This window comes from Augochlora pura, chromosome 6 (genome assembly GCF_028453695.1).
Source record: "Augochlora pura isolate Apur16 chromosome 6, APUR_v2.2.1, whole genome shotgun sequence".
Taxonomy (NCBI): domain Eukaryota; kingdom Metazoa; phylum Arthropoda; class Insecta; order Hymenoptera; family Halictidae; genus Augochlora; species Augochlora pura.
Genome location: NC_135777.1, coordinates 16,092,082 through 16,117,599, shown reverse-complemented (window position 1 = coordinate 16,117,599; position 25,518 = coordinate 16,092,082). Strand labels below are relative to the sequence as shown.

Below are 25,518 nucleotides of genomic sequence, written 5' to 3'. Positions count from 1 at the left end.
AACTAAGGCATTATGAAAATGTCAAATTAATTCAGTGTTCGACAATTTGTTGAAGTCACCGTATTTGATTTTTATTTTCAGATAATCTGATTGGAACTGTGCAATGCGCTGCGTGGTCCAAAAAGAATCAAGTATCGATCGTTCAACTGTAAAATAAAAAGCCAATTGACCCGTAGAAATCATCGTACGTGATCGGAGTTCGAGGAACTTGCGGAATCACGTATTCTTCGAATTGTACCATACGCTCGCTTACAAAGGCCATTTAATGTGCAATAAATGAAATGTTGTGGAACCAGCGGAATAATCTTCCGAACTACGAATCATTAAAACTTAGTATCGTTCGATGTTTACAGGTTTATCGTACAAAAACTCATTTTAATGTCGATGTATCGCTTGGAGAACTGTTCCTGTAATTGTTCGATTATGTGCGTGGCGTGCACGACACCGACACATAGCGAAGAATGACAATGTTAAATGAAAGTTCGTTTTAAATTTTTTAAATGAAATTAAATAAAAACGTAAACGAAAAATTAGATGAAACGTAGAGATAAATAGAGTAGAACTTTTAAGTTTCCGGTGATCGGTGTGAAATTTTCGAAAAATTCGTACCGGCAGACGACACCGATTTGACTATGAAGGCTATTATTTATACACCGAGTATATTCCACATCCTTCCGGTTAAGATTCTCGACCTTTTATACGCGACTGTTTTTCGCACATGGTTGTCCATCCAAGGACAACTTTGCCAAGAATTTTTTCAAGGTGAATCACTGTCTCCTTCAATCTCAACCACACGTGAAAATAGACATCTTTCCATCCTTGTACGTTAACCAATACCAATTTGTGCCATGCATACATATACATGTATATGGATGTTGGTACAAGTGCACACATACATGTTCATGTGTACACATAGGTTGAGCTGATTGACAAGCTTTCTCAAATTTTTAAACAAGTTAGATGTTGAGCTTCACTTTCATCAATTGTTCAGTTTTAAATGAATGATTGTTCACTTTCTATGATCTTGTAGTGTATTTATTTATAATCTTCATTGATAATGGTATAATGTACAAATATCGCCAGAGAAACAGCAAGATTTTTCTGTTAATTGTTACTTAAATTCTATATAAATTGATAGATCATTACATGCTAAATCATAAACAACATAGCAATAGTTAAAGATAATTAGATAATGAACTAATAAAACTTCATGATAAAAATTGTATATATTTCTCTCCTGTATTGATACTTTCACAATCATTATAAGCGATAAGTATTTTTAAAAGAATGACTCCTTTCTTGAGGAATATAATCATTAATCTTCAAACAATTGTTTCCTTCTTTGTTCCAATCAAGCATCTAGGGAAAGTTTTTCTTTTTCATATAAAAGAGATCTTTCAAGATGCCTCAAAAAGTACATAAGAATACAAGGATTATTTGTAGCAACTGATAAGCTGAGTCACAACATAAAGGAACAGTAGTTATCAAAAAAATATATAATAAACTTTGTGTACTTACTTTGTAAACTTGACCGTAGGTTCCATTGCCAACAACTTCAATCAGTTCAAAGATACCTGCAGGTTCCTATAAATATTAAAACATCAATGCAGTTTTATATATACCACACACATGTAATAATATATTATGAAGGTTATTATATACAAAATGGAATTATGATATTCATTTTTGTTAATTTTGATTTCTTATTACATCAGGATCTTTAGCCCATTTGAATATTCGATAGATATATGATATCTAAAATATATACTAAATAAACTTTCTAAATTAAAAGAAACATTTTTATAAGATTATACAATTATCAGAATCTAATTGTATAATTAAGTTTGTTGAATAAATAATTCATATAAGCAAATTATACTATACAGTTTTACTATTTATACATACATATGTTAATATATAAAATTCTTTTGACGATTTTATCATGCTATTATGGATTCAATAATTGAATTAATAATTATTATTTTACGTAATTCATTGTATTCAATTGTAAAACTCTTTGATAAAACAATAATTGTGTAACATTGACAAAGAAAATGCATTAGTTAAATATAATTGAACTTTTCATCTCTCCACATTATGGTCAGAGTACTGCATGTCAATTTTTTTTACAATAAATTTTTTATAATCTGTACATGTAATGCATACACATACATGACTGAGAATATATAATATATACATATGTATATATAGATACGTACAATTGTCTAGCAAATTGAGGGTGTATTTTTTATATAATTCCACATCTATTTGAAGCTAGATAATTTTAATGAAAATCATATGCTGTAGCAGATATTTGCTATATTAAATGTCAATGAATGCGGTGGTTCACATTAATCATTTCCAAAAGGATTGTCAATGAAATAGAAGGCGTGTTGGCAAAGTGAACATATTTTACAAATTCCATTGAAAACAATATTAACGATAGAGAATTTCAAGGAGGACTTCTCCCTCCCGTTGTTCTACCGAGAAGAAATAGTCATCGTCTGTCTTGCGAGGTTAATTACCGAACACTGTATTCATTCGAGATATACGGAAAAGAACCATGGTGGAAGGCATCATGCAACGTATATGTGATTCCTGAACATTGAGTAGAATGAAAATAACATATATTTATGTACCTTCAATGCGTTTAGATCAATGTCGTCGAGCGAACAGTTGACGCTCGGTGCCAAATTATGCGCCATCTTGATACACCACTTGCGCTCCTCGCGTTATCTCTCGTACTCGGGCTCGCCGAATCCACCGTCTATCCTTTTTTTCTACGTCTCCCGTTGTTGTTCTTATTCGAACTCTCTCGGTACAAGCCGGCCAAAAATGCAAGGGCGGAGAAAGCGAAAAGTATCTTCCTACACTACACTAACACGAATCACTAGGATCACGAGTAGTAATCGTTGTTTAAAACGGTTCGCCGATGGTTTTCACGGAGATTTAACTAAGATTAATCCAGCGTTAAAGGAAACACACGCGTGGCAATAGCACATGGCGTACGAGAACTGTAACGATCAAAGGAGAACCAGTTTACCAATCAAACGGTGAAACGATGCGCACCTCCATCGCGTTCGTTTAAAATATTTTCGAAAATATAATTATGTCAGTTAGGCATAATCACAAACAACTTATTGCCCGGTCACAGCGCCAAGCGCTGGATCGTATCGTCATAACGGAAGCGGCACAACCGAGCCGAGCCCAAACACAACGGCAGCGGCCGTTCTACGTCCTGTCCTGTCTTACTGCTTACTGCACGCCTCTTTTCTCCCTCCTTTGCGCTCTCCCGTCTCGCTATCTTCCTCGTGCTTATGCGTGCGCACACATACTTTTCTTTTCTCTCTTCTTTATGCAGAACAAATATTTTCACCGTCTTTGTTTTTCATGCGCTGCGTGATTGCACACCGCTACTCCTTGACGTCATCGGCCGGGCTAGACCATGATGGCGGCGAATATTCATTCCCCTTCCTAATTTTCTTATCGTAATTCGAATTCAACCAGAAATCATCTTTATTGGTGTTACAAACGAATTCGCAATTGTAATTGTTACTCGCATGTACCACCAAGTATCAATGTACATTATCTGGTTTCTTTATTCTATGTTAAGGATTTAAATATATTTTCTCTGTATTCATTATAATTTTGCGTACAGATGAATATGAAGTAGTAGAAATAAAGTACAATATCGCATACCAATAAAGACAACAAGTATATTCTCATAAATAAATATATTTTATAAAAACAATACTATCATTTGTTAATTTCCACTGTGTCGCATCTTTTTCCGTATCTCCAGATCTTTAATATTTGCATAAAAGGTACTACATGGTGTATATTTATTTCGAAAAATTATTCGTTTTACTATAATAGCAACATAACTAAATAATATTATAATCAATTTAGTTATAATTGTGCTTAAATAGAACTAAATGATCTTTATACACAATAACAACTTGTTATTCGGATTTAACACAATCTTCGCTATGAGTTATATCCATTCACTGTATGTACAGTATAAAATATAAACATATGAATATTTATAAGTTTCAATTACAAATCGAGACAATTGCTTTTTTAACAAAGCATTGATAATCAATGCTACAAACAAGTAGCAGTTGCTTTCGATAATTTCTAAAGTAATTTTCAAGGGAATAATTATCTAACATAAAGCTGCTAACTTTCGTACTGTATTCAAATCTCGGAGTAGCATTTGGATTGTTTGTTTAGTTCGAGGTTGAACGTTTTGACCACGTACATCTTCTGGATCCATAGCTTCCAAAGCTGTAAACGTATATTAATTGTTACGTAATAAAGTTACTCATAAATTGTAAGTGTTTGCTGATACTGCATTATAACATACCGCAAACTTGTGCTTCGATAGATGTTAATTTAGCATCTACATGGTTTTGAAAATGTTCAATATGTTCCAATAACCGCATTCGACATTCTGCTGGATCTATTGGCGCTTCCGGTTGTGGTATAAAAGGTTGTAATGGTGTTGGTAAATCGTGTTCGTTATTATCCTGCATCTCGTGTGTTGGTATTGTTGGTGCAGATATATCATCTTCAGCTGTTTCATTTGATAACAGATCTACGTATAGACAATTTTTAATAATACTATTAATGATAATAAACCATATTATATGACAAGTTTTATTACCTGTAACTGTTTTTGTATCTGATGTTGTAGAAGTGTTATATTTTCCTTCTGGACTGGAGTTTTTTGTAAGTGCATCAAGAAGAATGTGACTTTTATTTTGACTCGTTGAATCTTCTTTCTTACAAGCCATTTTAGACTCGTCTGCAAGTGTATTATCTTCTTCTAAAATTTTCATCAACTCCGAATCTGAAGCTATTGATTTTTCATCAGGATCTTCTTTCAAAGTAAATTTAGTTTCCATTTTAACTTCAATTCGACGTGTCACATCAACTACAGGATCTACAGAATCCTTCTGTCCTTTGGTAATTTCTATAATTGGTACAGGCGTCATATCTGGTTTTTGTATTTCGATCTTTTCCCAATTTTTAGCCCATAGATATAACTTTGGATGATCTTTCTTTCTAAAATAAAATTTTTTGTATTAATAATTTGTTCTAGCTTCATAAACCTTTTCATTAAATTCAAATTTTCTAACACTTACTCAGCTACATTAATCTTTATTCTTAAACTGTGCAACACTTGCTGTATTTGCAAAAGAGCTGCAACTAGATCATAAGAACGTTTCAACATAGCTGTCCTTTGATTAAGTACATACTGATTCTTCGACCGATTAGATAATGATGACAATTTGCCCTCTTTTATCCAATCTTGATCCTGGAAATACTTTTTCGATGGTCGTTGACGATAGGGATTCTGACAAATATAACAAATGTATTTTTCAGGAACATCCTTCTCCTTTTCGATCGCATTGCAATGTCCGTGTTGCCAGCATAAACAAAGATCGCATTGTATCATTAAACCATCTTCTTCCATGTATCCACATGTACAATTTATTATTTCTTCTCTTCGAAGTTGTTCCACTTTTATCATTTCACCATTAATCATCATCATAACGCCTTCATTTTCTAAAAATAACATTTACAAAACATTTCAAATGAAATTACCTTTCCGCAACGTAGTACAATGTAAATCGAACATTTTATAAATTAAACATATTGTGAAATACATTTTGAAGCGTTAAATACGGCAACTCAAGTTTTAAAACACGGAAATATTAATAACACAAATTAGTACTGAATGCAAATAAATAAGGTAACAGATAAAAAAATAAATAATATACCTTCACCATCATTATTTGTATCTCTTTTAGTTACATCCCCTTTCAGGGGATCAGCTTTTTCGAGATGAGAATCGTTTAGTTGACCTATAGAATAATGAAGTAATAAAACAGTAGACTATTATTTCTTTTTTCATGAAAGAGAAATTAATATTTTACGACTATACAAAATAAAACTGCAACTAATTTATGGCAAAATAATATGGGAATTATAAAAAATATTTTAAATTAAATATAAAAAGAACTTACTACTTTGGCTATTCTCGTCACTTCTTGAATCTGATTTTCGGCGGCTATATCTATACATAAGTGTAGTCGGACCTTCAGCATCTACTGCACTCTCGTCTAAATCACCGTATTCATCCGTAATTTCTTGAATACCTGTAATAGAAAAACATTTTACATTCTTCAAATGCTTTCATACATGATTGTAAAATAGATTATGTATCACTACCGTGGCGTCTTTTACTCCTGTTTGGAACATCAGAACTATACTCCGATAATTGTCGTTTCCTTTGACCCTTCATTTTGTCAATGTGAATACCTTCGTCTAAGGATTTCGATCTATCGATTCTTTGTATTTCTGATGATGTAGTTGGTCTCACTGGAAGAAGAGTTTTGATACCAGTTGGTGTTTTTTCTTCCCGTATCTTCAGATCAAATAATGTTCCCGGTGACATTGCACACATATCTTCTCGTTTCTTCTCAGTTTCATCGTCCATATCTACGCTGCGACTAGAAATTGGAGACATTCTTTCTACTTTAACATCCTCTGCTTGTGTTTCATTAGACTGATCTATTTGGTCAAATTCATCTTCTACTTCGGAGACTGTTGGCATTGATATTGTTGGTGACGTTGGTTGAATAGAATTTGTTGCTGTCGGTGACATTGCATACAATGGTTTATCTTGACCAGTTTTTTTCTTTCCTAATTTATTATATTTTTCTAACACGTTATTTGATTTTCTAGGTATAATATCTTCAATTGATTCTCCAATTGTTCTTGCATAAGCTAAGTCTGCAACATTTGGAGTTGATCCCAAAAATTTTGAATATTCTGGGTGATAATGTTTTATATGCATTTGCAAAAGATTTTCTTTTCTAAAGGTTTTATTGCATCCTTGTTTTGGACATTTATAAGCGCTATCCTCCATTTCTACACGAAGTCCCCCAATAAAAACAGCTGTTTGGAAATAATATAAAATATTCATTAATAATGAGAAATTAATAAATTACAAGTTAATAAATTTGATCCATAAATTTTGGAGTAATGTTATTTTTGTTATGTATAGTTAAGGACAATACAGTACTGAACTTTTAATATAAATATTTGTAAAACATTTTCAAGGCACTTACAATAAATTGTTCCTAATATAGGTATGCATGAAAAAGTAATATATCTAATGAAGTAACAAATATTAGAAATATTCAATATAAAAAGAAATATCTTACCACCATCGGCAATAGGTGTTGTTGGCGTAGGCACTAAAGTTGTAACTGGTGTATTTGAAGGTATAAGTAATGTGTCAGCTAATGGTATTGCTTTTGTTTTAGGTAATAAAGTCTTAATTTTCTTTGGCATCTCTGTAACAATTTCTTGTTTTATTTTTGGTCCGTGATTTTTCTTTTTCCGATGAATACAAAAATCAAATTTCTCTGGATCAAAGTCTGATTGCCCCTGATTTTCCATAAATGCTCTAATATCATTTTTCGATCTAAATTTCTTCCCACTTGATTTGTGAAGAAATAAGACGTCCCATTTTCCAGCAGATGTACCTGCTTTTCTTTGAGTAAAATGTTTCTGCCAACCAGCTGGCAGTCTTTTATCTGCAACTATTATTGAACGACGAGGTCCTATAATAAAACATGTTCATGTATATTTATGAACAAGTACAATCCTGAACAAATTCATTTCATAAGCATACCATCATTGCCATCTACGATATATGATTCAATTCCTTGTGGTTCACCATCTACCCATTCAGGTCCTACATCTTCTTCTTGATCTATGTCATTCTTGAACATTTCTTTCTTGCTTTTCTTTGCATATGGTTTTGTTTTTGATATGTTAGTGTCAAATCCTCGTAATAAATCTGTACCAGGATCATAACAAGGTCCAAATAATGTACCATCTAAATCAATCTTACTTTCGGATAAGCCATCTCCTCCACTTTCATTTATTGTAGGACTTTCTTTTTTTACTAATTTATCTGCTTCATTTTTTGATCGCTTTCTAGAATGCGTATGAAATAACTCCATCACTATATGTTTTCGCTTCTTATCCCTCCTTTCTTGTTTACTACCTATGTAATCTTCGCTTTGAACGGGTTGCTGTCAAGAATCATCTACATTTACTTCATTGATATTTCTATTTCATTCCTTATTAAATACCATACTTTCACTAATAGATCTTATAATATCAAATTTTATATCACTTATTTCTCTTGTATCACAAACTATTTACATAACAAAAATAAGAAATGTTAAGTAACCATTAAGTTTTACAAAACGTAAGAATAACATTTCATATTACAAATGTGAATAATCAAATTCATTAAATACATATTTTTATGATTACTCTTGAAACAGTTGTAATAATGTAAAAAAAATATTTATCAACAATATCTTATTTAATATTCGGATTAATTAGGCTAATACTATTTTTCTTTGTTTGTAAACATTGTGCGTGTAATAATTAAAAGAAAACGACCAAATATAGTTTATTAAAGCACATATTAATGATAGTGGAACATAACCTCACAAATTAAATTTATACCTTTGTGGATGTTGTAGCAATTTTTGTCATTTTCGAAGATTTAACGGTTTTCGCGTATCCATCATCAAAGAGTACATCGTATCTATCTGCGAAAATAGTTAATTTTAAATTAAAAAACGATCACTGTTTGTCTAAAAATTATCCTGCCAGTAACAAGAAACGTCAAACGAGTAATAGGGAACAGTCCGTTTCTTTCACACATACATAGTTAAGGTTAGGTTGCTTACCATTTCCTAACACTGCATTTACTTTCGCTGGATATTTTCTCCCGTCAGCCCACGTAGCAAGTATCCTTTCTCCAACTGAAAAGTCTTTCATTTTCGTTTCCCTAAAGGTATTAAATCGTTTCATTATCACGCGTAAAAAATTAAATGTCAGTCATTAAATAAATGTTATATGGAAACAGTAAAGAAACAATCTTGCTATATATATATATATATATATATATATATATATATATGTAATGATTTTGTTTTAAAACAATAACTTACTTTATAACAAATTTTTCATATATATAGTAATATCTCATACTACGTTTAATTCATAAAATTAAGAACCCTGATGACAATTATGTATATTTTTTTGAAATATGAACATTGCAATTTTTATATTTTCAAATATATACTGAAATAGTATGTCATAAGAAACATAATTTAAAGAGTTTCATGTATTTCAACTTACGTATACTGTAGACAATAATATTGCAAATAGATCTCTAATATAAATATATTAAAATAAATAATGTGTAAAAATAATCTAAATTAAGTGAATAAAATAGTACATAATTTAATATTTGAAAAAGAGATTTCTTGTAATAGTTTCATTTTGAATAAACATATAAAAAAGCTGTGTCCGTATTTTATAATTTATAAGAATGATGTAAAAGTGCAAGTTAAAAAATCAATAACTCCTGATGAATAAAAAATATTACAGATACTACAAATTTTTCACCTATTTGATAATTATGCAATATCCACTTACGGAGATGGCAGGTCCCAAGTTTGTTCGCTTAAAAAAAAAAATATCAGTTATACAAACTGTGTCTTAGCTTAAACAATAAAACAGGCTACAAAACATTTATATTTGAATGCTTTTATTACTTCTTCTCTCCTCAGTATATTAGATAATTTTATGTAGATTTTTAAGGGCATAGTTAGTAAAGCCTAAACTATTTACTCACTTTGACTGTGTTTGTAACACACGTAATCTAGAGCTATCCATAGGTATCCATTCATCAAATCTTGAACTCCACTTGTCGAAATGTATTAAAACTTCTCTTTCATCCCAATCAGTTTCAACAACTTTAGCAGAATACCTGCAATATAACGACAATTAATAAGCAATTGATTTTTAATATTCATTAAAAGTATAATAGATTACAAAATAATGCAGTAACACTTACCATTTATCATTAAAATCCTTTGCTTCCAGTTTGGCTCCAGGAAAAAATTTCAGTCCATCCCGACTTAATACTTTTGTTTTTAATTCTTCTGGTTTATCAAATGTTTTATCATCATCTATCTTAATGTTTTTTAGCTCTTCCTTAATAATTAAGTCTTTCTGAATATTCTTTATTGTCACATCTGATTCTACAATACCTAATTGCGCAGCCATAGTATTTACTTCCAGTTCTAAATTCTCATTAATTTCTTGTCTTATAGGGGACATAATATCAGTTTTCATAGGTAACGTTTTAAATCCATTATCAACTACTTCTGCTGAATCTGTCATATTAAAAGAATCAGCTGACGATTCTGGCCTAGATGAACATGTTTCTCCACAACTGTCAGATTTTGGTGTCCTTGCTTCAGATAGTAATGGTGAAATAGATTGTTCCAAATTTAATATCTCAGAATTAATGAGATCCAAATCCTCTTGTGCATAAGAAGTTGATGATTTTACAGACATAATTGCAGGATCTATAAAGAAGAAAAAATGTTAATACTATAGAATCAAAAAAATTCAAGTAGTTATGGAAAAACATTTTAAACATATTACTTAATACAATTAATTATTTCTAGCAAGTAGCAATAACATTCTCATTGAATATATTCTTCCGCTAAATAATTATAGCAATAAATTATTTTTAATAACTTTATATAGTAAATATATAATAGAATAACTAAACAAAATATTATATTTAATTATATTTAAATAAGTAATGTCCAATAAATACATACAAATAAATTAGAACAAATCTTATTAGCTATACTAGTTTGCCTAGATACGTACAGATACAAAATCATTTACAATAAAGTAAAGAATTTTATAAACCATTTTGGAGAATGGTCAATAACTTTAATTGAAATGTTAAGACAGTAATCAAGACAATAGTCTGCAATGACAATATTTACAAATACCAAAATATTAGGTACATAACATTTCTTAAATTGTTTTTAAATCAACACGAACTCTTTAGTATCGTAAGTTTAAAAATGCAGTGTATAAATGGAACAGTGTATACAAAACCAAATAGAAAAATCAAATGGCAAAGACAGAATAGATACAAAGAAAGTAAAAAGTGGTCTACACAAGATATACAAGATAGCCAACTATATTTTTCATACTTGACACGCCGCTTCCTGTGTCAAAAAAATAAGAAACAACAAATTGATAATATTACACTGTCCGTACCTGGATGATTATCATAATCTGTAAAAACTGATGGGACACTGCCTTTTCGTAGAAGCAATTTGTGTCCCTTGGCGGCTTCGTAATCAGCACGTTTAAAATGTCTGTGGCAGACAATTTGACCCGGCGAAGGTTTAAAACTCGCATCGAATCCACCACTGGCCAACCACCTGCTTCTCAGACCAATATCCTTCGGGAATTTGTGAAGTGGAAACCCTTTAGCACGAGCTTCTTGCACATCAGCTTCACAGCTACGCACGCAACATTTGCGCGCCATTCTCATCGCCCCCACAGGCGGTATTCCTTTACCACGCGACCGCGTTATACGCCGCCGCTTCATTTACACCGGTACTACATAGCAACGTATCGCAAGGAAACATTTGCCGACCTAGTCGTCGTAAGAATAAATTGGACCCACAATACGAACAATTAGATGCTTGGTTGCCTTGACACGCACTTTTCTCACTCCTAAGAAACTCGAATACTTGGTCAACCCGTAACGTTCTCGAGACCACTGGAATCACTAGCACAACTGCGTACACCGCACTGATCGATTCACAAATTTCAAGTAACGTCGACTCGCATGTACATTCGATGTCACTGCGAGAAATCGAGTATGTACGCGTATAAGTTGCTCGCTGTACGTATGTAACTTCTTAAATTGTGGCGCCCTCTACTTACATTCATGAAAACAGACCCATAAACTTACTTACCTCCGTAATATCACATTTGAGAATTTTCCGGAATCATGTTTTTTCACTCAGCCACCTATTAAACATGCAGAATTGGTTAAGATTTTGAGCAAAAAATTATAAGCTAGGCGGAAAAAATTATATGGCAAGTAAACTGTTGTGCGAAATACGTATGATTTCCTACTCTTTCGATGCTGTATATATTCTGTCTCTCTAACCTTTTACAAACATCCCCATTTTACTATGCACCCATTCTGCAGTGAATACTGTCTTAGCATTGAATTGTCAGCCAATCAGAACAAAGGATTTTCTTATGTCGATCCTCATTAACGAATTGAACTGTGGCTTGGAGATGTACAGGAATAGATCCCATTACTGTAATACTTCAAGTTTTATAAGACTTTGGTCATAGCGCGCTCTGTTAGCAAGAATATGAATAGAAATTGCTTTGCTCTGATTATCTAACGATTCAATGCTAAGACAGCATTCATTACAGATTGGATGCGCAGTAAAATGGTGGGGATGCTTAAAAAGTTAAGGAAGGTAGGAAAGTCGTGCAAAATCGAAGATACTATGTACATACTATAACTTTTTGTAGCCTTCGTTAGTGGAAAACTGAGATGCGTGGCGTCGCGAAAAGATTGCCGTAGCAATACTGAAATTACATATGTCATATATTTTATATAGTTAAATACGTGTCTATTATTAATGTATGAGGCGTAAAATATGCATACATTCTATCTCAGTAATGAGTTGTTAGCTAATCAAAACAAAGGAAAATTCCATATCAGCATTAAAATTCGTGGTACATTCTTGCTCTCTAATTGGTCCATGTTTTACGTTTTGTTTTGTTAACAAAACAGCGGACAATATTTTTGTTAATCAAGGACTAAGGAATTACTACATTTTTTAAACATCCTGTATAAATGCTGTTTACGATGTGCCATAATTATACATTACATACATTATATTTATAAACAATGCATTTAGTATTAGTATAAGTAAATATATCATGATCTAAATTTAATTTAAGGATTTAATAAACTTATAGTATACGCAACTTTTTATACTTATGTATATAATGTACAAATATAAATTTTTCAGTTTGTCCAATAAGAAACGTTACCATCATACATATTGCGCATGCTTTTACGTTGCATTGTAAACGTCCCTTTCTGTTATGCATCCACACATATCACGTGGTTTCCGTTTTGATTTGATCCCTCTTCCTTTTCGCTGGGTCTAGTAAAGTTGGGTGCTTGTTCTCTCTCGTGGAGCTAAAGCTGTATCGGCGACTTGCACCATTATTAACTTTCATCCAGTTTTAATAAAACACATTTAAACAGAAAACATGTCTACGAAGGTCGATCTTGCTTGCGTTTATTCTTCATTGATACTCGTCGATGATGATATTGCAGTAACCGTAAGTACCTCACATGTATTGCTCTACGCAACAACTTACCATGTTGAATATTCTACGTTTTTATTGTAATTAGTTACAATGTTAAATACATTACAGAAACAGATCAACAAATTTATAAACATATTAATTTTAACGATGATTACTTTCACTCATCATTTATTCATTTTTCATATAGGGCGAAAAAATTCAGACAATACTGAAAGCCGCTAATGTTGATGTTGACTCATACTGGCCCGGCCTTTTTGCTAAAGCGCTGGAAGGTGTTAATGTCAAAGAAATGTTAGCAAAAGTTGGATCCGGTGTTGGAGCAGCGCCAGCAGCAGGTATTATTTTAGTATTCATTGTATAGAGAACTTCTAATGGTTATTATAATTGACAATATTAAATAATATAAATATTAATGGTAATTCAAGGTATTTAATTACCATTTAAAACACAATCCGTTTTTCTATGATATAAAAATGTATTACAACATTAATTTTAATAGAGTTTTGTGATTAATAGTTACCATTTTTTTTTATCTGTTTTGTATAACCATTGTGTTATATATTACCATAAAAAAATATCTAGTATTTATAGTTTAATATGTGCAGTATAACGTGATTAATATTCCTCTTCATCCACCGGTCTAAACAATTTCTGTTAGAACGGTCAGTATCTGAGGAGATAGAAAAGAGTTTAAAAGAATTTTATTGGTCATATTTATAAATATGATCTAAATTTTTTTAAGCAACAATATTGATATAAATACCTTTGTAGTCATTACTTTTGTAATCATATAGCTTGATAAATACGAAGATAGTATGAATATACATGTGGGTGAAAACGTTATTCACTGATGGCTTAATATTAATGTTAACTAAATAAAAACATTATTGAAATATTAAATTACAAACTTGTCTGAACTAGAAGTTTGCTATTAAAATTTTATAGCTCCAGTTGGTGCTGCTGCACCTGCTGCTGCTGAGGCTGCGCCAGAGAAGGAAGAAAAGAAGAAGGATGAACCGGAAGAAGAATCCGATGATGACATGGGCTTTGGTAAGCATTATATTTATAATTTACTTGGTATAATATAAGATATAATAAAAAAAAATTATTTTACATTCAGTGATTAATTGTATTAGCTACTGCAATAATTTGTGATGATATTTATGAAATGAGACTACTAATATAAAAACACATGTTATTTTTGTGCTAAAAAGGAGCATCTAATCTAATTCTTATACAATTTCTTTTACAGGTCTATTTGACTAAACCCAAGGATCGCAATTTGTTGGTCCATACATTTTTTGTACAGTTATATTGTACAATGAATAAAATATTTTTAATTTAACTACTTGACTACGTATATTTTAACCATTATTATTAAATTACAGTTTACATTACTACTAAGCCACAGTTTCTATTTCTAAAAAGATATGTAACTTTTTTTTTTTAATATTTCCGGTTGATGTACATTAATCTAGTGTGCAATTTTACTTTTTGATTAGGATATAGTTATGATTAAGAATGTAACTTACATTAATTCAGAGGAACATAAATTTCAAAATAATTTATTTAAGTAAGCTATACAGATATTCTCATAATTTTAGGACATAAAAATTGCGTAAATCTACTTTCAGTAAAAATATAATTCTTGCTTAGAAATTGATAGTATGTCTTTAGTATTTGGAAAATTCTGAGTAGAAAGTGTCATTTATTATTACTGCAACTTTTGTAATTTTAATCATTGTTCATTAGATTCGTTCACTTTTTTTTCGTATCCACGAAAAGACGCCAAGAATATTATCTATTTTGAAAAAGTAGTGTTACAATTTTAATTTATATTTCATTAATTACGGATCCAAATTTATGCTTATATATCACGATGTCTTCACAAATTAAAAGAGCTATTTGTAAATGATGTCGATGTAGAATATTTTACATTGTATAAATTATTATATATAAATATATGCCAGCATTTGTATACATATAAAAAGATGCAAGTTTTGTAAAAAAAATAGGAAGAATCGCTATTTTTATGAAGCAGTCATACTTTTTTATCTTATTTTTATATTTAAATACATAAATAAATATTAGTTTTATGGCAAATCATCATGTTATTATTAAAACATTTTTACAAGAGAAATCACAGTTAAAAAGTTATCGTCAACAATTATTTATTGATAAATTAAAGTCATTAGTATATTAAATTCTCTATTCGTGCGTTTTGATTCAAGCAAATTACATTTTTTTTCATTTTAGAAATCAATTTTCCTTAATTGTAGATAACGTGTTTTTATAGCTCTGTGTTATATCTGCATATTTTTGCTTCAAATTTTGTAAGAAAAATGTATGTAGTTAGTAACAGTCGCGTTTTATGACTTGACAAATACTTTTTAACGCAAATTTGCATCATAGATAGACGTACTTATTAGTAAAGTGGTTGAGGTATATGATTTAACTTACACTTAAGAGGGACGGCTTGTTATGAAATTCTTAATTTTTCTGTTCAGTGAAATCATTATTATAAATATCTGGTTCAACGAGTGGCAACCACTGTGCGGAAGCACCTTTCCCTGATAATACGCGATAAAATAGATCTTTTTGATACTTATTGGACACTTCGCATTTAGTTAGTACTTCACCGTTTGCGCGTAGAATAATAAATTCAATTACGCATTTGGACAATATGTCACTACTAATATCAAAGCTTAAAGTATCGTTCCATACAGGACTAACTGTTTCACGTTGTATATTAGACTTCTTTTTCTTAATACTTTTGCCATCCTGAATGATTTTCACCTTGAAAAATAAAAATTTATATATAATATCTACATAATAATAAATATATATTAATTATATACCTACTTTTACATAAAGGTTTGCATTTGTTGAATCATTTACATTAGGTAAATTTTTTGCTCTGACAATAATAACTGTTAATTTCTCTGCAGTTGGTTGATATGATAGAGAAACCATTAATTCCCCTAGAGATGGTGTTTTCATTCTAATATCACTACCATAACGAAGAATTGGTTTTGTGATGAGAGTAAGAGTTTTGTCTAAGAAATCCATTACTGAAGATAAAGAGATTTGTACATGACCCAAACATTGATGTCTGGAGAAGGCATCAAAGTCGTAAAGTAGAATATCCAATGTTCTTCCAGCTAAGGTTGTGTCTGGCATAATTTCGAAAACAAAAAACTCTTCGAACACTGTCAATTATAATAAAAATGAAATATTTAATTAAGCTGTATATTTTACATTTTCTACATAATATTTAATAATAATTATTATGTAGAATTTAATGTTATTCAACTATAGTATGATTTACCAGGATTCAGAGTTCGTCTATGTATTTGAGTTTGCCATACATTACTTCCATCAGGTAACAGACGAATTTTAGCATAAGGATTTGCAGTACCGCTGAGCTCTCTGGCATGTATATCACGTGCCTTTATGAATTAATATTTACATTTTATTTATTAAATGAAAAAGTAATTGTAAGAATATTAGTATATATGATTTGTATACGTGAGATTACCTCAATTAGTCTAACAGTAAGAATACCAGCACTTGCATCATAAATCAAACCAACTTGTAATTCACCACTGGCATCATCATTTGAAGATATAGATGTGGAAGAGGATAACTACATTGCATAAAGGATGAGGATTTAAATAAAAATGTTTTTAAATATATGATTGCGATAAATTTGTACCTTATGGGAAGGTGTCTCAATCTCACTGCTATTGAGTCTAGAGCATGAATTGGAACTTCTTGATGGCTTGAGAATAACCATACGCTGTTCAGAAGCAGCTACTGTTCCTTCTGGAAGTGGTGGTGCAAAAGTACTAATAGGTGATGAAATGTCTTCAGATTCTGATAAATATTGTAATGCTAAAACCACATATTGTATTATTAAAGTGAACAATAAAAAAGATGTAATTGACATTGTCCACACTGTTAATTACCTCTTTTAGGAGAATCTCTTGTGATATTATCAAGTATATAACTAGACTTCCATTCTTCATCATCAGACTGATTATCGTTATTTTTGTTCTCTCTACTTAGAGAAACATTAGATCCTAAACTAGCAAACACACCTTTTGGTGATTGTGCTGCTTCCTCTGCTCTGTTTAATAAATCTCTTTCAAACCTAAAGTATATGGATATGTTATGTTCATTTTAACTACAAATTTTATTATTCTTTACATCCACAAAATAATTATGTTTGAAATATGCATACCAGTTAAGAGATCGTCTGCGTCTAATACACATTGCATATACAAGAACTGCTGAAATAGCTCCTGTTGCTGCTCCAACTGTTCCCAAAACAGCAACAATTCCAATGCCATGAACATCCATTTTCAATTTAAGGACCAAGCATATTAAATTTACAACCCTATATAATTTTATTTTCATGTAGTCAAAGTACATTAAATTAGCACTTCATTTAATTTGTGTACTTACCCATTTTTCTATGTCATTTCGGTTGTACACTTTTTACTAAACTATGCAAGTAAATATACAGCATACCAAAATATTATATAGTTTCTACTACACACTGAAAAGCAGATAATTAAACTTAAAAAATTACATTTTTTCGAAATACTGTAAGATTCCGCATAAACATATGGACACGTTTATAATATAACGTCGAGTTGAAACAACGAAAGCAAACGGCATATTTATTTTTAACCAAAATAAATCAATATCTACCATTTTTATGCTTATTTTCACGTATATGACTATAATTTTTCATTGTATACCTTTCTGTACAATACTATTGATTCTCGTCCTGCGTGTTGAACTAAGGGTACGTCGGGATTCAAAGATTACCGCATCCACGCATGATCCTTTAACTACCCCATATTCTTAAAGGGATAAAAGTTATTACAAAGCGTCTTCATTGCAGACTGCGGTACGCGCATGTATTTTTTTATAATAATTCAATTTCTACTAACGTATTAAATTATTTATTATTTCACAAGTCATCACGTCTCTTTATTTAAAAATGTACATAATAATTCATTAAGGAATATTCTGAGAAGTAGATTGAGTTTATTACAAATCAAAAATTATTTGACGTGAATCATTTGTAAGATATGTATTCATACACACGTACATATTATATAAATATCTTTTCTTCAAATGTTAGTTAAAAATAAAAGTGTGTTTATTTATTGTAAATAAAACACATATACATATATAATGTATGCATGTAATGTAAATAATTATTATTAGATTATGTTCTAAGTACACTACATCAACGATTTAAATGTTATAAAACATAAGGCAAGATTTAAATAATGTATCATCGCAATCTAAACGGTAAATTTTTTCAAGTAATCAGTTAGATTTATATTTCTGTAAACATTGTAATACAAAATGTCGATTTCAATTTAAAATATGTATATACATTTTTCGATATCTTTTTATATAAATTAGTATGTAGAATAGATGAATGTATTGACGTGAGTTTTAAAATACCCGCTTTTGATTATTTTGTACTGCGCAGAACCTGAGGTACGGATGGTGTTGAAAAAGAAGAAATAAAAGTTTTACAATTTGTGTACTCTATCTCACTCTATTTAATAAATAATCCAATCGATAATCATTTTTGCTAATAATTAGGTGTACATAATAATTAATTAAACCCGCATTATAAAGTTACAATTATAGACAACAATTACAGTAATAGTAGTGACAGATCTCGGTAGAGGGTGTTCGTATCGTATTAATAAAACAATATATTGAATGTCCATCACTGTTCATACGCTGGTTAACATTAAGAAAAATGGCAAGCAAAAAGATTGTTGGACTTGTTGGAACTCCTACCAAAGCATACAATTTCGCAAGTATATTAACCAGAAATATACATGATGTAACTACCGAAACTGCTAAAAAAGTAACGCATACTGGTCAGGTAAGATTTACATTTTTCATACATACATAGCACCATAAAACAGATATATTTGAGTTTTCTTAAATGATTCTTTTGTAACAGAAATTTGATGAAGATGATTACCGTAATGTAAGGTTTGTAAATAGACCAAAAGAAGTTAATGACAATTGGGCTATTAAACTAATAGCAGAAGTTCCGCCGGAACCAACAAAAGCTAGGATTGTGGCTTGTAATGGTGGTGGTGGCCCTCTAGGACATCCAAAAGTTTACATTAATTTAGTGAGAATGAAAAAATCATTGTATTAATTGAATGTACATAGAAGTGAGATGTAAATATTTGTAATTAATGTTTCAGGACAAACCTGGTGACCATAGTTGTGGATATTGTGGATTGCGCTTTTACAAAGAAGATCACCACTAAATAATGTATTGTAGTACAAGTGATAGCAATAAAATGTGAATCTTGTAAATATGTTAAAAAATATTTATTATGATCAATGTTAGAAATATAATATAAGATATATTCATTGTGAGACTTTTTAATTACAATTTAATGGTAATCTTTATTGAATAAAACCTTGAAACTTTTGTGATCACATTTAAATAACTTCCATATATATGTTACAAAGCTGTTTTATGACTGTTCATACCTAATGGTATTGCTTGTAATTCAGTTTTCATACAAAGAAATTCACCACAAACACACATTATACTAAGGGATACAATGTTTAAACACCACCAACTAAAAGTTGAAGGAAAACTTGCATTGTATACCCAACAACACAGCAAGTGTATTAAGTGTGCTGTACATGCAAAATCCATACATTGCTTTGTTCTTTGCACTAACCACCATAATGTAAATGCACCAACTAGTGAATTTAAAATAAAGATAACTATGGTGAGCTGACCAGCAAAATCTCGAACATGTATTTCCTTATAATGGAAAGCATAGTCTAATGACTTTGTCGATCCAAGGAATGAAGCAATAATCCAAATCCATAGTGCAAGACAAAAATACATGATCGATTGAACAGCTACTATTTGGGATATTATAAGGAAAGGATCCCATATTGTTTTACGAAATTGTCCTGATATATTATTCATTGTGGTTGTTGTTTAAAATTTATACATCTATTTATAAAGAGGAAAAATCTTCATTGCTTTGTCCATTTCACAATTTGTCATCATTTCGATCCTTCTTTAAATCTAAAAGGAAAAATATAACATAGATATTATGCGTCTACAATTATTAATGCAGTACACATGTAAAATTAAAAGAGTAGTAAGGGTTTAAAAAATTATAACATTACAATCTAAACATCATTTTTATACATATATGGAAAACTGCTGTACATTAATTGAAATTGACAAATTAACCTATGTGCTTTTGTAATAATGCTTGTAATTCATAAAGACCTATATTATTTTATGGCATATTTATAAGTAATATTAATTATAATGAATATAATAATAAATTTGTATATATTATCAACGTGTTTGTAAAATATTAAATAATTAGAAAAATGTTTTGGACATTACCACGTATCATATCAATATGGTAACATTATACCAAACTATTCACCACATGTGCACATAATTATGTCATTTACATAATATTCCTTCAGGTTTCTTGAACTAAGGTAAAATAATTACAAATGAACAGCAATGTCTAAATCAGCTGATATAATCAAACTTTGTGTAGTGCAGATGTCACTAGACCAACTTCATGCTGGTACATACATATATCTGTTCGCTTCAAAGTGTACTTCGTAAATTTACGAAAATATGACGTAATTTCACTTCTCTTGCAAGTAATAACGATAGTGAATGTAGGAATGCCACTGTGGAATTTCTTTCGTGATATATTTCTTGGAAGAAACTCGGATGAACCCAGAAGCAATGGGTAATGTTTATTAAAAATTTGTAACATTAAATAAAAAATGTCAGTCCCATATGATAGTATTATTTTGACAGTTCTAATGTGTTAATTGTTTTTTGTTTGTTTCGTAAACAGATATGCTTTCAATACAAACTCATGAAACATTTCAGGTTCTTCGATGACCAAGATAGAGTTAACAGAGATAGTTTTAGAAAACCAATTTGGCAAAATGATGAAGATGATGATGACATGGACGATTTCAGGTAATTAAGAGTTCATGTATAATATTTGAAGTCTAATTTTGTACATTTTGCAAACAATCTATAACATTGTATATTTTAAAACATTTCAGATTATTAAGTTTGTAATTTATATTTGTAAATTATAGGCATTCCACGGGAGGAGTTCATTTTCACATTTTCAGCGATCCCCTAGAAATTACAAAACATTTTGAGTCACAAATAGATATTCTAATAAAAAGCTTCTTTGGATTTCACCAAGATGGTATTTTTATTCTATTTTCATATTATTATATATAATAAATTAATTCTAATTATATATATATAAAATATATTTTTTAGTACATGATATGTTTCCATCTGCACTTCCACCTGCAGTTTCACCTACATTTGTACCACTGCAGGAAGGAAATTTACGTGAGAAAATGTTGAAACCTAATAGTGACAATTTTAGTGAAGTGACACCAAAGTTGGATGTGGATTTGGATGGCCAGTTAGTATTTCGATATAATAAAATCTTTCATATGTCAAGGTTAATAAATAATTACAACATATGTCTTATTGATGTAAACAGGGTAACACCAGATAATTTTTCTAATGTATGGGATAAGTATAATAAACCAAGTGAAAGTAAATCAGCAACAGTTTTAATGACAAGGAAAGAGTTTACCCAAAAACCAGATGGAACAATAGAACAGAAACAAATAATTAAAGACAATGAAGGAAATGAAGAAATAACCATATCACGACAAATTGGTAACAAATTACATACTATCACTACAAAAAAAGATAAAAATGGTGTAGAGACGAAAACAGAAGATCTAGTTAATATTGATGAAAGTGAGTAGATTATATGTAAAAATAATGTAATATATTGTACATGTTCAATATTATATATAATTACCATGGGTTTTAGGTGAACTGAAAGGAAACAAGTGGTTACCACCCAATAATGGCAGTAGTAATGGTCCTAATTTTAATTGGAGTTATTTTCCTTGGAAGCAATTTTTTAAACCAGATCCAAAATTATAGTTGTACACAGTATAATGAATAGTTTCCCTGTAGAGAAATATTGACAAGTGGTTAACGATAGAGTTATTTTCATTAAAATTAAATTTTAAAACTAGTGTCTATCACCAGCCTCTCTTAAATTTCGTTCATTAACTTTATTGTTCCACAGCTTCATGTAAACTATTCACCTACATTCTTTTTCCTTTACAATTTACCATGATAATTTATTGCAACACTAGCATTGGATACTGTATGTTACTGTAAAAAAGCAAAACGTAAAAATAAAAAATTGCAATTTTAACTTAATCTGTGCTATAAATAATATTCGGCTTTCATAAGCGAGCAAATAAAAATAAATAAATTACAAGCTCTCGCAAGCACTCTTATTGCCAATAAATGATTGTATATACAACAAATAAAAATAGAACAACGCATTACTGTAGTGCTTCTTTTTCTACTGTTTCATACAATAGAATTTAATTGTCACAGTAGCGTAACTTGAAACACTATCTCCTGAAATTCTGCAATTTTAAAACAAGAACAATAAATTATCTAATTCATTTGTTTGCACTTATTTCTCCTTTTCTACTTAATGTATGTTTTCTAACGTTTGTTATTCTAAGATTTCTAATTATCTTCACATCGAAAATAAGAATGTGGAATTTTAATTTCGTAAATTGTTTCTCTATTACCGCCCTCTACATCCGTTCATCTTGTTCTTACATCCGGTGTTGGCGATCTCTATGCGCCATTTTCTCTTTGCGTCTGATATCAGTGGCATCATCACTGCATGCGACGTTAACGAAGACACCATAACGTGACTTTAAGGAGGAATTCTGTAATCTTTTTTTACGGTCTTCATCATGGAAAATCCAAAACGTGTAGCTATCTCTGTGCTCTCAATTGAGCAAAAGATAGAAATTTTACGACATTTAGAATGCGGTGTTTCTGTGCCAAGAATCGCCAATGAGTACAATATTCACCCAAGTACGGTGCGAAAAATTCGCCGTCGGGGAATGCCTGCTTACCAGGGAGTTGATGTACGAACAAGGAAAAGAATTCGAAAGCCAGTATACGAAGATTTAGATATAAAATTATATTTATGGTTCGTGCAGTCAAAAACCCTGGGAGTTCCAATTACTGATCTCTTGTTGCAAGAGAAGGCACTCCAAATTAGTGAGGAACTTGGTAGTTCATCATTCAAAGCTAGTCATGGATGGCTTTGGAAATTTAAAAATCGGCACAATATACGATTGCTAAACTCTGAAAAAGACGGCGCAGATGAACCAGCCGCCGAGAATTTCACGAAAGAGTTTCACAAGAAAGTTGAAAGAGACGAATTACAATGGGAGCATATTTATAATATGAGCGAAACAGGACTTATATGGAAAGCAATTCCAGCAAAGTCATTATTGCATTGTGTGGAACAAAAACTAGAGGGAAAGAAATTACGTAAAGATCGTGTCACTGTGTGCTTATGCACAAATGCAACTGGTACACATAAATTGAAACCAGTAATCATCAATAAATTTAGAAACCCGAGAGCATTAAAGTATTATAGACATCAGATGCCTGTTGTATATAAATCTCATCCAGGAGGGACAATGGATCAGGGAACATTTATTGACTGGTATGTAAATGATTTCAAACCAGCTGTACAAAGATACCAATTAGAACATGGCATACACGAAAGAGTTGTTCTTATATTAGATGATTGTTGGAGGAATAAGTTGATATCAACGGAACGTCGTGTAGATGACCAATTTCAAATTGTTTTTCTACCACCACAAACGTCCTCCCTCCTACAGCCGATGAACCAAGGTTTGATAACCAAAGTAAAAAAAACCTTTAGACATAAAATGTTGTGTCGATTAATAGCATCCAGTGGATTGAAAGAATTTTTTAGCAAATATACACTTAGAGACTGCATACAACTATTACATGAAACATGGACAGAACTTAATCCTAGGATTATCAGAAATTGTTGGAGTAACATAACAAAGTTTTCTGAAGAAATAATAATGAAAGAGGAGCCTGTTGAGCATGAGGAACATTTAGAGGAGACAGATCATACATATAGCGATAGTAAACAATATGTTCATAACATGTTATCAACAATGAAAGAACCTGTCATAAATACCTCTGATGATGAAGCTCAAGTAGAAGAAGATGGAGAAGTATACATGGAGGAAAGAGAAGGAGAAGAGGAACAATTAGGGAAAGAAATGGAACATGAAATAGAAATAGGACAAGACATTAATGGGCACAATATGTCTTTACTTGAGGCAAACGTATACAAACAAAATGATATTCACTTTGAGATAACTGAAGCTTTCGAAATTTTGAAAAGAAATGCAGTAGGAAGGCCACAATATTTAAGAACTTTATTACAAGCTCTAAAACAAGCATTGATTAGAGAAGGAGTTTTGAAAACTATTAAACATATGTAGAATGCAGTATGTAAGTTTTTATTGCTTTAATTTAACTTGAATTATTCGAAATTTTTTACATGCATGATTTGCAGGACAAGTGGAAAGAAATGACAAGATATTTATTAATGAAAAAATGCATAGCTGAAAACAATTTTTTCAAAAAAGAAAGGTCCAAGTTATTATTCTGAATTTATTTATTTAATGACAATCGTCAGTCTTAGTTAATAACTCTCCATCGAGTTTACCCGTTTATTCTATGTTGTAGATACTATTTATATTAAAATCAAAATGGAAAATTTAATCTACATATACACGAAGATAACAGTGATAAAAATTTATTTGAAGGTCTTGTCATACAGATTTAAGTAAGTCTGTAGCTACAATAAACATTAAGATAAGCTAATACAAAATTTGAAAACTAAATCACGAAGTAATTTTGTATCTAAAATGCAATTTACAATTTAGAAACACAAGAATACACCATGGATGTGGCTGTGGATTACTGTTGAGGGATGTTGTCGGCTGAAGACAATGATTAATATATAATTAATTACTATATTTAGCTAAATTAATTTATTTCGAATAGTACCTAATATTATATTAATTAAATGATTTTATATAGTGCCTCTCGTTATGCATGTATTGATAAGCATTGCATTAGTGTTTGTATTATATTCCCGTTAAATAAAAACTAAAAACTATTTTACTATAACGAATGTTGTCGTTTAAATTAATATCCCCATAACTTGTGATGCGTTTTGG

The 25,518-nt window shown here is 30.6% G+C and overlaps 7 protein-coding genes across 22 annotated transcripts in view; 3 read left to right on the top strand and 4 right to left on the bottom strand.

The window, feature by feature from the left end:
- Msn (serine/threonine-protein kinase msn) overlaps positions 1 to 3,281 on the bottom strand; it is a 51,041-nt gene extending 47,760 nt beyond the window's left edge. For 7 of the 12 annotated variants that reach the window (XM_078184332.1, XM_078184329.1, XM_078184333.1 and 4 more), the window contains exons 1-2: positions 2,640 to 3,281; positions 1,519 to 1,584 (exon numbers count right to left, since the gene is read on the bottom strand). In XM_078184332.1, the coding sequence (XP_078040458.1) occupies positions 1,519 to 1,584; positions 2,640 to 2,705 (132 nt within the window). In that variant the 5' untranslated portion in view covers positions 2,706 to 3,281. The remainder of the gene's footprint in view (positions 1 to 1,518; positions 1,585 to 2,639) is intronic. The other 5 variants (XM_078184336.1, XM_078184341.1, XM_078184337.1 and 2 more) reach the window with 2 other exon arrangements.
- Positions 3,282 to 3,696: 415 nt separating this feature from the next.
- Positions 3,697 to 11,789, bottom strand: Mbd-r2 (PHD finger protein MBD-R2). 4 transcript variants are annotated; one of them, XM_078183164.1, is made up of 15 exons: positions 11,194 to 11,789; positions 9,962 to 10,478; positions 9,740 to 9,874; positions 9,541 to 9,567; positions 8,787 to 8,887; positions 8,560 to 8,645; positions 7,709 to 8,114; positions 7,236 to 7,637; positions 6,238 to 6,966; positions 6,033 to 6,164; positions 5,787 to 5,870; positions 5,148 to 5,571; positions 4,667 to 5,067; positions 4,367 to 4,597; positions 3,697 to 4,287 (listed from the first exon to the last, which is right to left on the bottom strand). In XM_078183164.1, exons 1-15 carry the CDS (start codon positions 11,528 to 11,530, stop codon positions 4,166 to 4,168), a joined length of 4,134 nt encoding a protein of 1,377 aa, XP_078039290.1. In that variant the 5' UTR covers positions 11,531 to 11,789; the 3' UTR covers positions 3,697 to 4,165. The 4 variants fall into 4 exon arrangements, with proteins under 4 accessions (XP_078039290.1, XP_078039292.1, XP_078039289.1 ...); XM_078183166.1 differs by having other exon boundaries at positions 4,367 to 4,576; XM_078183163.1 differs by having other exon boundaries at positions 4,367 to 5,067.
- Positions 11,790 to 13,093: 1,304 nt separating this feature from the next.
- Positions 13,094 to 14,638, top strand: Rplp1 (ribosomal protein LP1). Its single transcript, XM_078183289.1, has 4 exons — positions 13,094 to 13,305; positions 13,481 to 13,628; positions 14,239 to 14,343; positions 14,546 to 14,638. Exons 1-4 carry the CDS (start codon positions 13,234 to 13,236, stop codon positions 14,557 to 14,559), a joined length of 339 nt encoding a protein of 112 aa, XP_078039415.1. The 5' UTR covers positions 13,094 to 13,233; the 3' UTR covers positions 14,560 to 14,638.
- Positions 14,639 to 14,772: 134 nt separating this feature from the next.
- LOC144471340 (synaptotagmin-5-like) lies at positions 14,773 to 18,174 on the bottom strand. Its single transcript, XM_078183288.1, has 9 exons — positions 18,060 to 18,174; positions 17,761 to 17,854; positions 17,537 to 17,692; positions 17,262 to 17,446; positions 17,009 to 17,187; positions 16,832 to 16,939; positions 16,622 to 16,742; positions 16,156 to 16,502; positions 14,773 to 16,089 (listed from the first exon to the last, which is right to left on the bottom strand). Exons 3-9 carry the CDS (start codon positions 17,653 to 17,655, stop codon positions 15,784 to 15,786), a joined length of 1,365 nt encoding a protein of 454 aa, XP_078039414.1. The 5' UTR covers positions 17,656 to 17,692; positions 17,761 to 17,854; positions 18,060 to 18,174; the 3' UTR covers positions 14,773 to 15,783.
- Positions 18,175 to 18,882: 708 nt separating this feature from the next.
- Nd-13a (NADH dehydrogenase (ubiquinone) 13 kDa A subunit) lies at positions 18,883 to 19,744 on the top strand. Its single transcript, XM_078182770.1, has 3 exons — positions 18,883 to 19,216; positions 19,298 to 19,474; positions 19,551 to 19,744. The coding sequence occupies exons 1-3, from the start codon at positions 19,088 to 19,090 to the stop codon at positions 19,614 to 19,616; spliced, it is 372 nt and encodes a 123-aa protein (XP_078038896.1). The 5' UTR covers positions 18,883 to 19,087; the 3' UTR covers positions 19,617 to 19,744.
- Positions 19,745 to 19,812: 68 nt separating this feature from the next.
- Positions 19,813 to 20,907, bottom strand: Sys1 (Sys1 golgi trafficking protein). The gene is made up of 2 exons (XM_078182769.1): positions 20,735 to 20,907; positions 19,813 to 20,401 (listed from the first exon to the last, which is right to left on the bottom strand). The coding sequence occupies exon 2, from the start codon at positions 20,297 to 20,299 to the stop codon at positions 19,817 to 19,819; it is 483 nt and encodes a 160-aa protein (XP_078038895.1). The 5' UTR covers positions 20,300 to 20,401; positions 20,735 to 20,907; the 3' UTR covers positions 19,813 to 19,816.
- A 7-nt stretch (positions 20,908 to 20,914) lies between these two features.
- On the top strand, positions 20,915 to 22,630 carry LOC144471065 (uncharacterized). Of its 2 annotated transcripts, none has more exons than XM_078182766.1 (6): positions 20,915 to 21,098; positions 21,245 to 21,337; positions 21,463 to 21,578; positions 21,656 to 21,806; positions 21,888 to 22,153; positions 22,230 to 22,630. In XM_078182766.1, the coding sequence occupies exons 1-6, from the start codon at positions 21,031 to 21,033 to the stop codon at positions 22,343 to 22,345; spliced, it is 810 nt and encodes a 269-aa protein (XP_078038892.1). In that variant the 5' UTR covers positions 20,915 to 21,030; the 3' UTR covers positions 22,346 to 22,630. The 2 variants fall into 2 exon arrangements, with proteins under 2 accessions (XP_078038892.1, XP_078038894.1); XM_078182768.1 differs by having other exon boundaries at positions 20,960 to 21,098; positions 21,210 to 21,337.
- Positions 22,631 to 25,518: the final 2,888 nt, after the last annotated feature.

Excerpts from the sequence above, each read along its gene's own strand:
- Mbd-r2 (XM_078183163.1), bottom strand. The coding sequence starts at position 11,530 with ATGAAGCGGCGGCGTATAACGCGGTCGCGTGGTAAAGGAATACCGCCT. Across the intron at positions 10,479-11,193 it reads AGATTATGATAATCATCCAG|ATCCTGCAATTATGTCTGTA; the intron begins GTACGGACAGTG and ends TCTTCTTTATAG. Across the intron at positions 5,572-5,786 it reads TACAAATAATGATGGTGAAG|AAAATGAAGGCGTTATGATG; the intron begins GTATATTATTTA and ends TGTTATTTTTAG.
- Rplp1 (XM_078183289.1), top strand. The coding sequence starts at position 13,234 with ATGTCTACGAAGGTCGATCTTGCTTGCGTTTATTCTTCATTGATACTC. Across the intron at positions 13,306-13,480 it reads ATGATGATATTGCAGTAACC|GGCGAAAAAATTCAGACAAT; the intron begins GTAAGTACCTCA and ends TTTTTCATATAG. Across the intron at positions 13,629-14,238 it reads TGGAGCAGCGCCAGCAGCAG|CTCCAGTTGGTGCTGCTGCA; the intron begins GTATTATTTTAG and ends AAAATTTTATAG.
- LOC144471340 (XM_078183288.1), bottom strand. The coding sequence starts at position 17,655 with ATGGATGTTCATGGCATTGGAATTGTTGCTGTTTTGGGAACAGTTGGA. Across the intron at positions 17,447-17,536 it reads CGCAGACGATCTCTTAACTG|GTTTGAAAGAGATTTATTAA; the intron begins GTATGCATATTT and ends CATATACTTTAG. Across the intron at positions 17,188-17,261 it reads AAGAGATTCTCCTAAAAGAG|CATTACAATATTTATCAGAA; the intron begins GTAATTAACAGT and ends ATGTGGTTTTAG.
- Nd-13a (XM_078182770.1), top strand. The coding sequence starts at position 19,088 with ATGGCAAGCAAAAAGATTGTTGGACTTGTTGGAACTCCTACCAAAGCA. Across the intron at positions 19,217-19,297 it reads AAGTAACGCATACTGGTCAG|AAATTTGATGAAGATGATTA; the intron begins GTAAGATTTACA and ends CTTTTGTAACAG. Across the intron at positions 19,475-19,550 it reads CAAAAGTTTACATTAATTTA|GACAAACCTGGTGACCATAG; the intron begins GTGAGAATGAAA and ends TTAATGTTTCAG.
- Sys1 (XM_078182769.1), bottom strand. The coding sequence starts at position 20,299 with ATGAATAATATATCAGGACAATTTCGTAAAACAATATGGGATCCTTTC.
- LOC144471065 (XM_078182766.1), top strand. The coding sequence starts at position 21,031 with ATGCCACTGTGGAATTTCTTTCGTGATATATTTCTTGGAAGAAACTCG. Across the intron at positions 21,099-21,244 it reads GATGAACCCAGAAGCAATGG|GTTCTTCGATGACCAAGATA; the intron begins GTAATGTTTATT and ends GAAACATTTCAG. Across the intron at positions 21,579-21,655 it reads CTTTGGATTTCACCAAGATG|TACATGATATGTTTCCATCT; the intron begins GTATTTTTATTC and ends TATATTTTTTAG.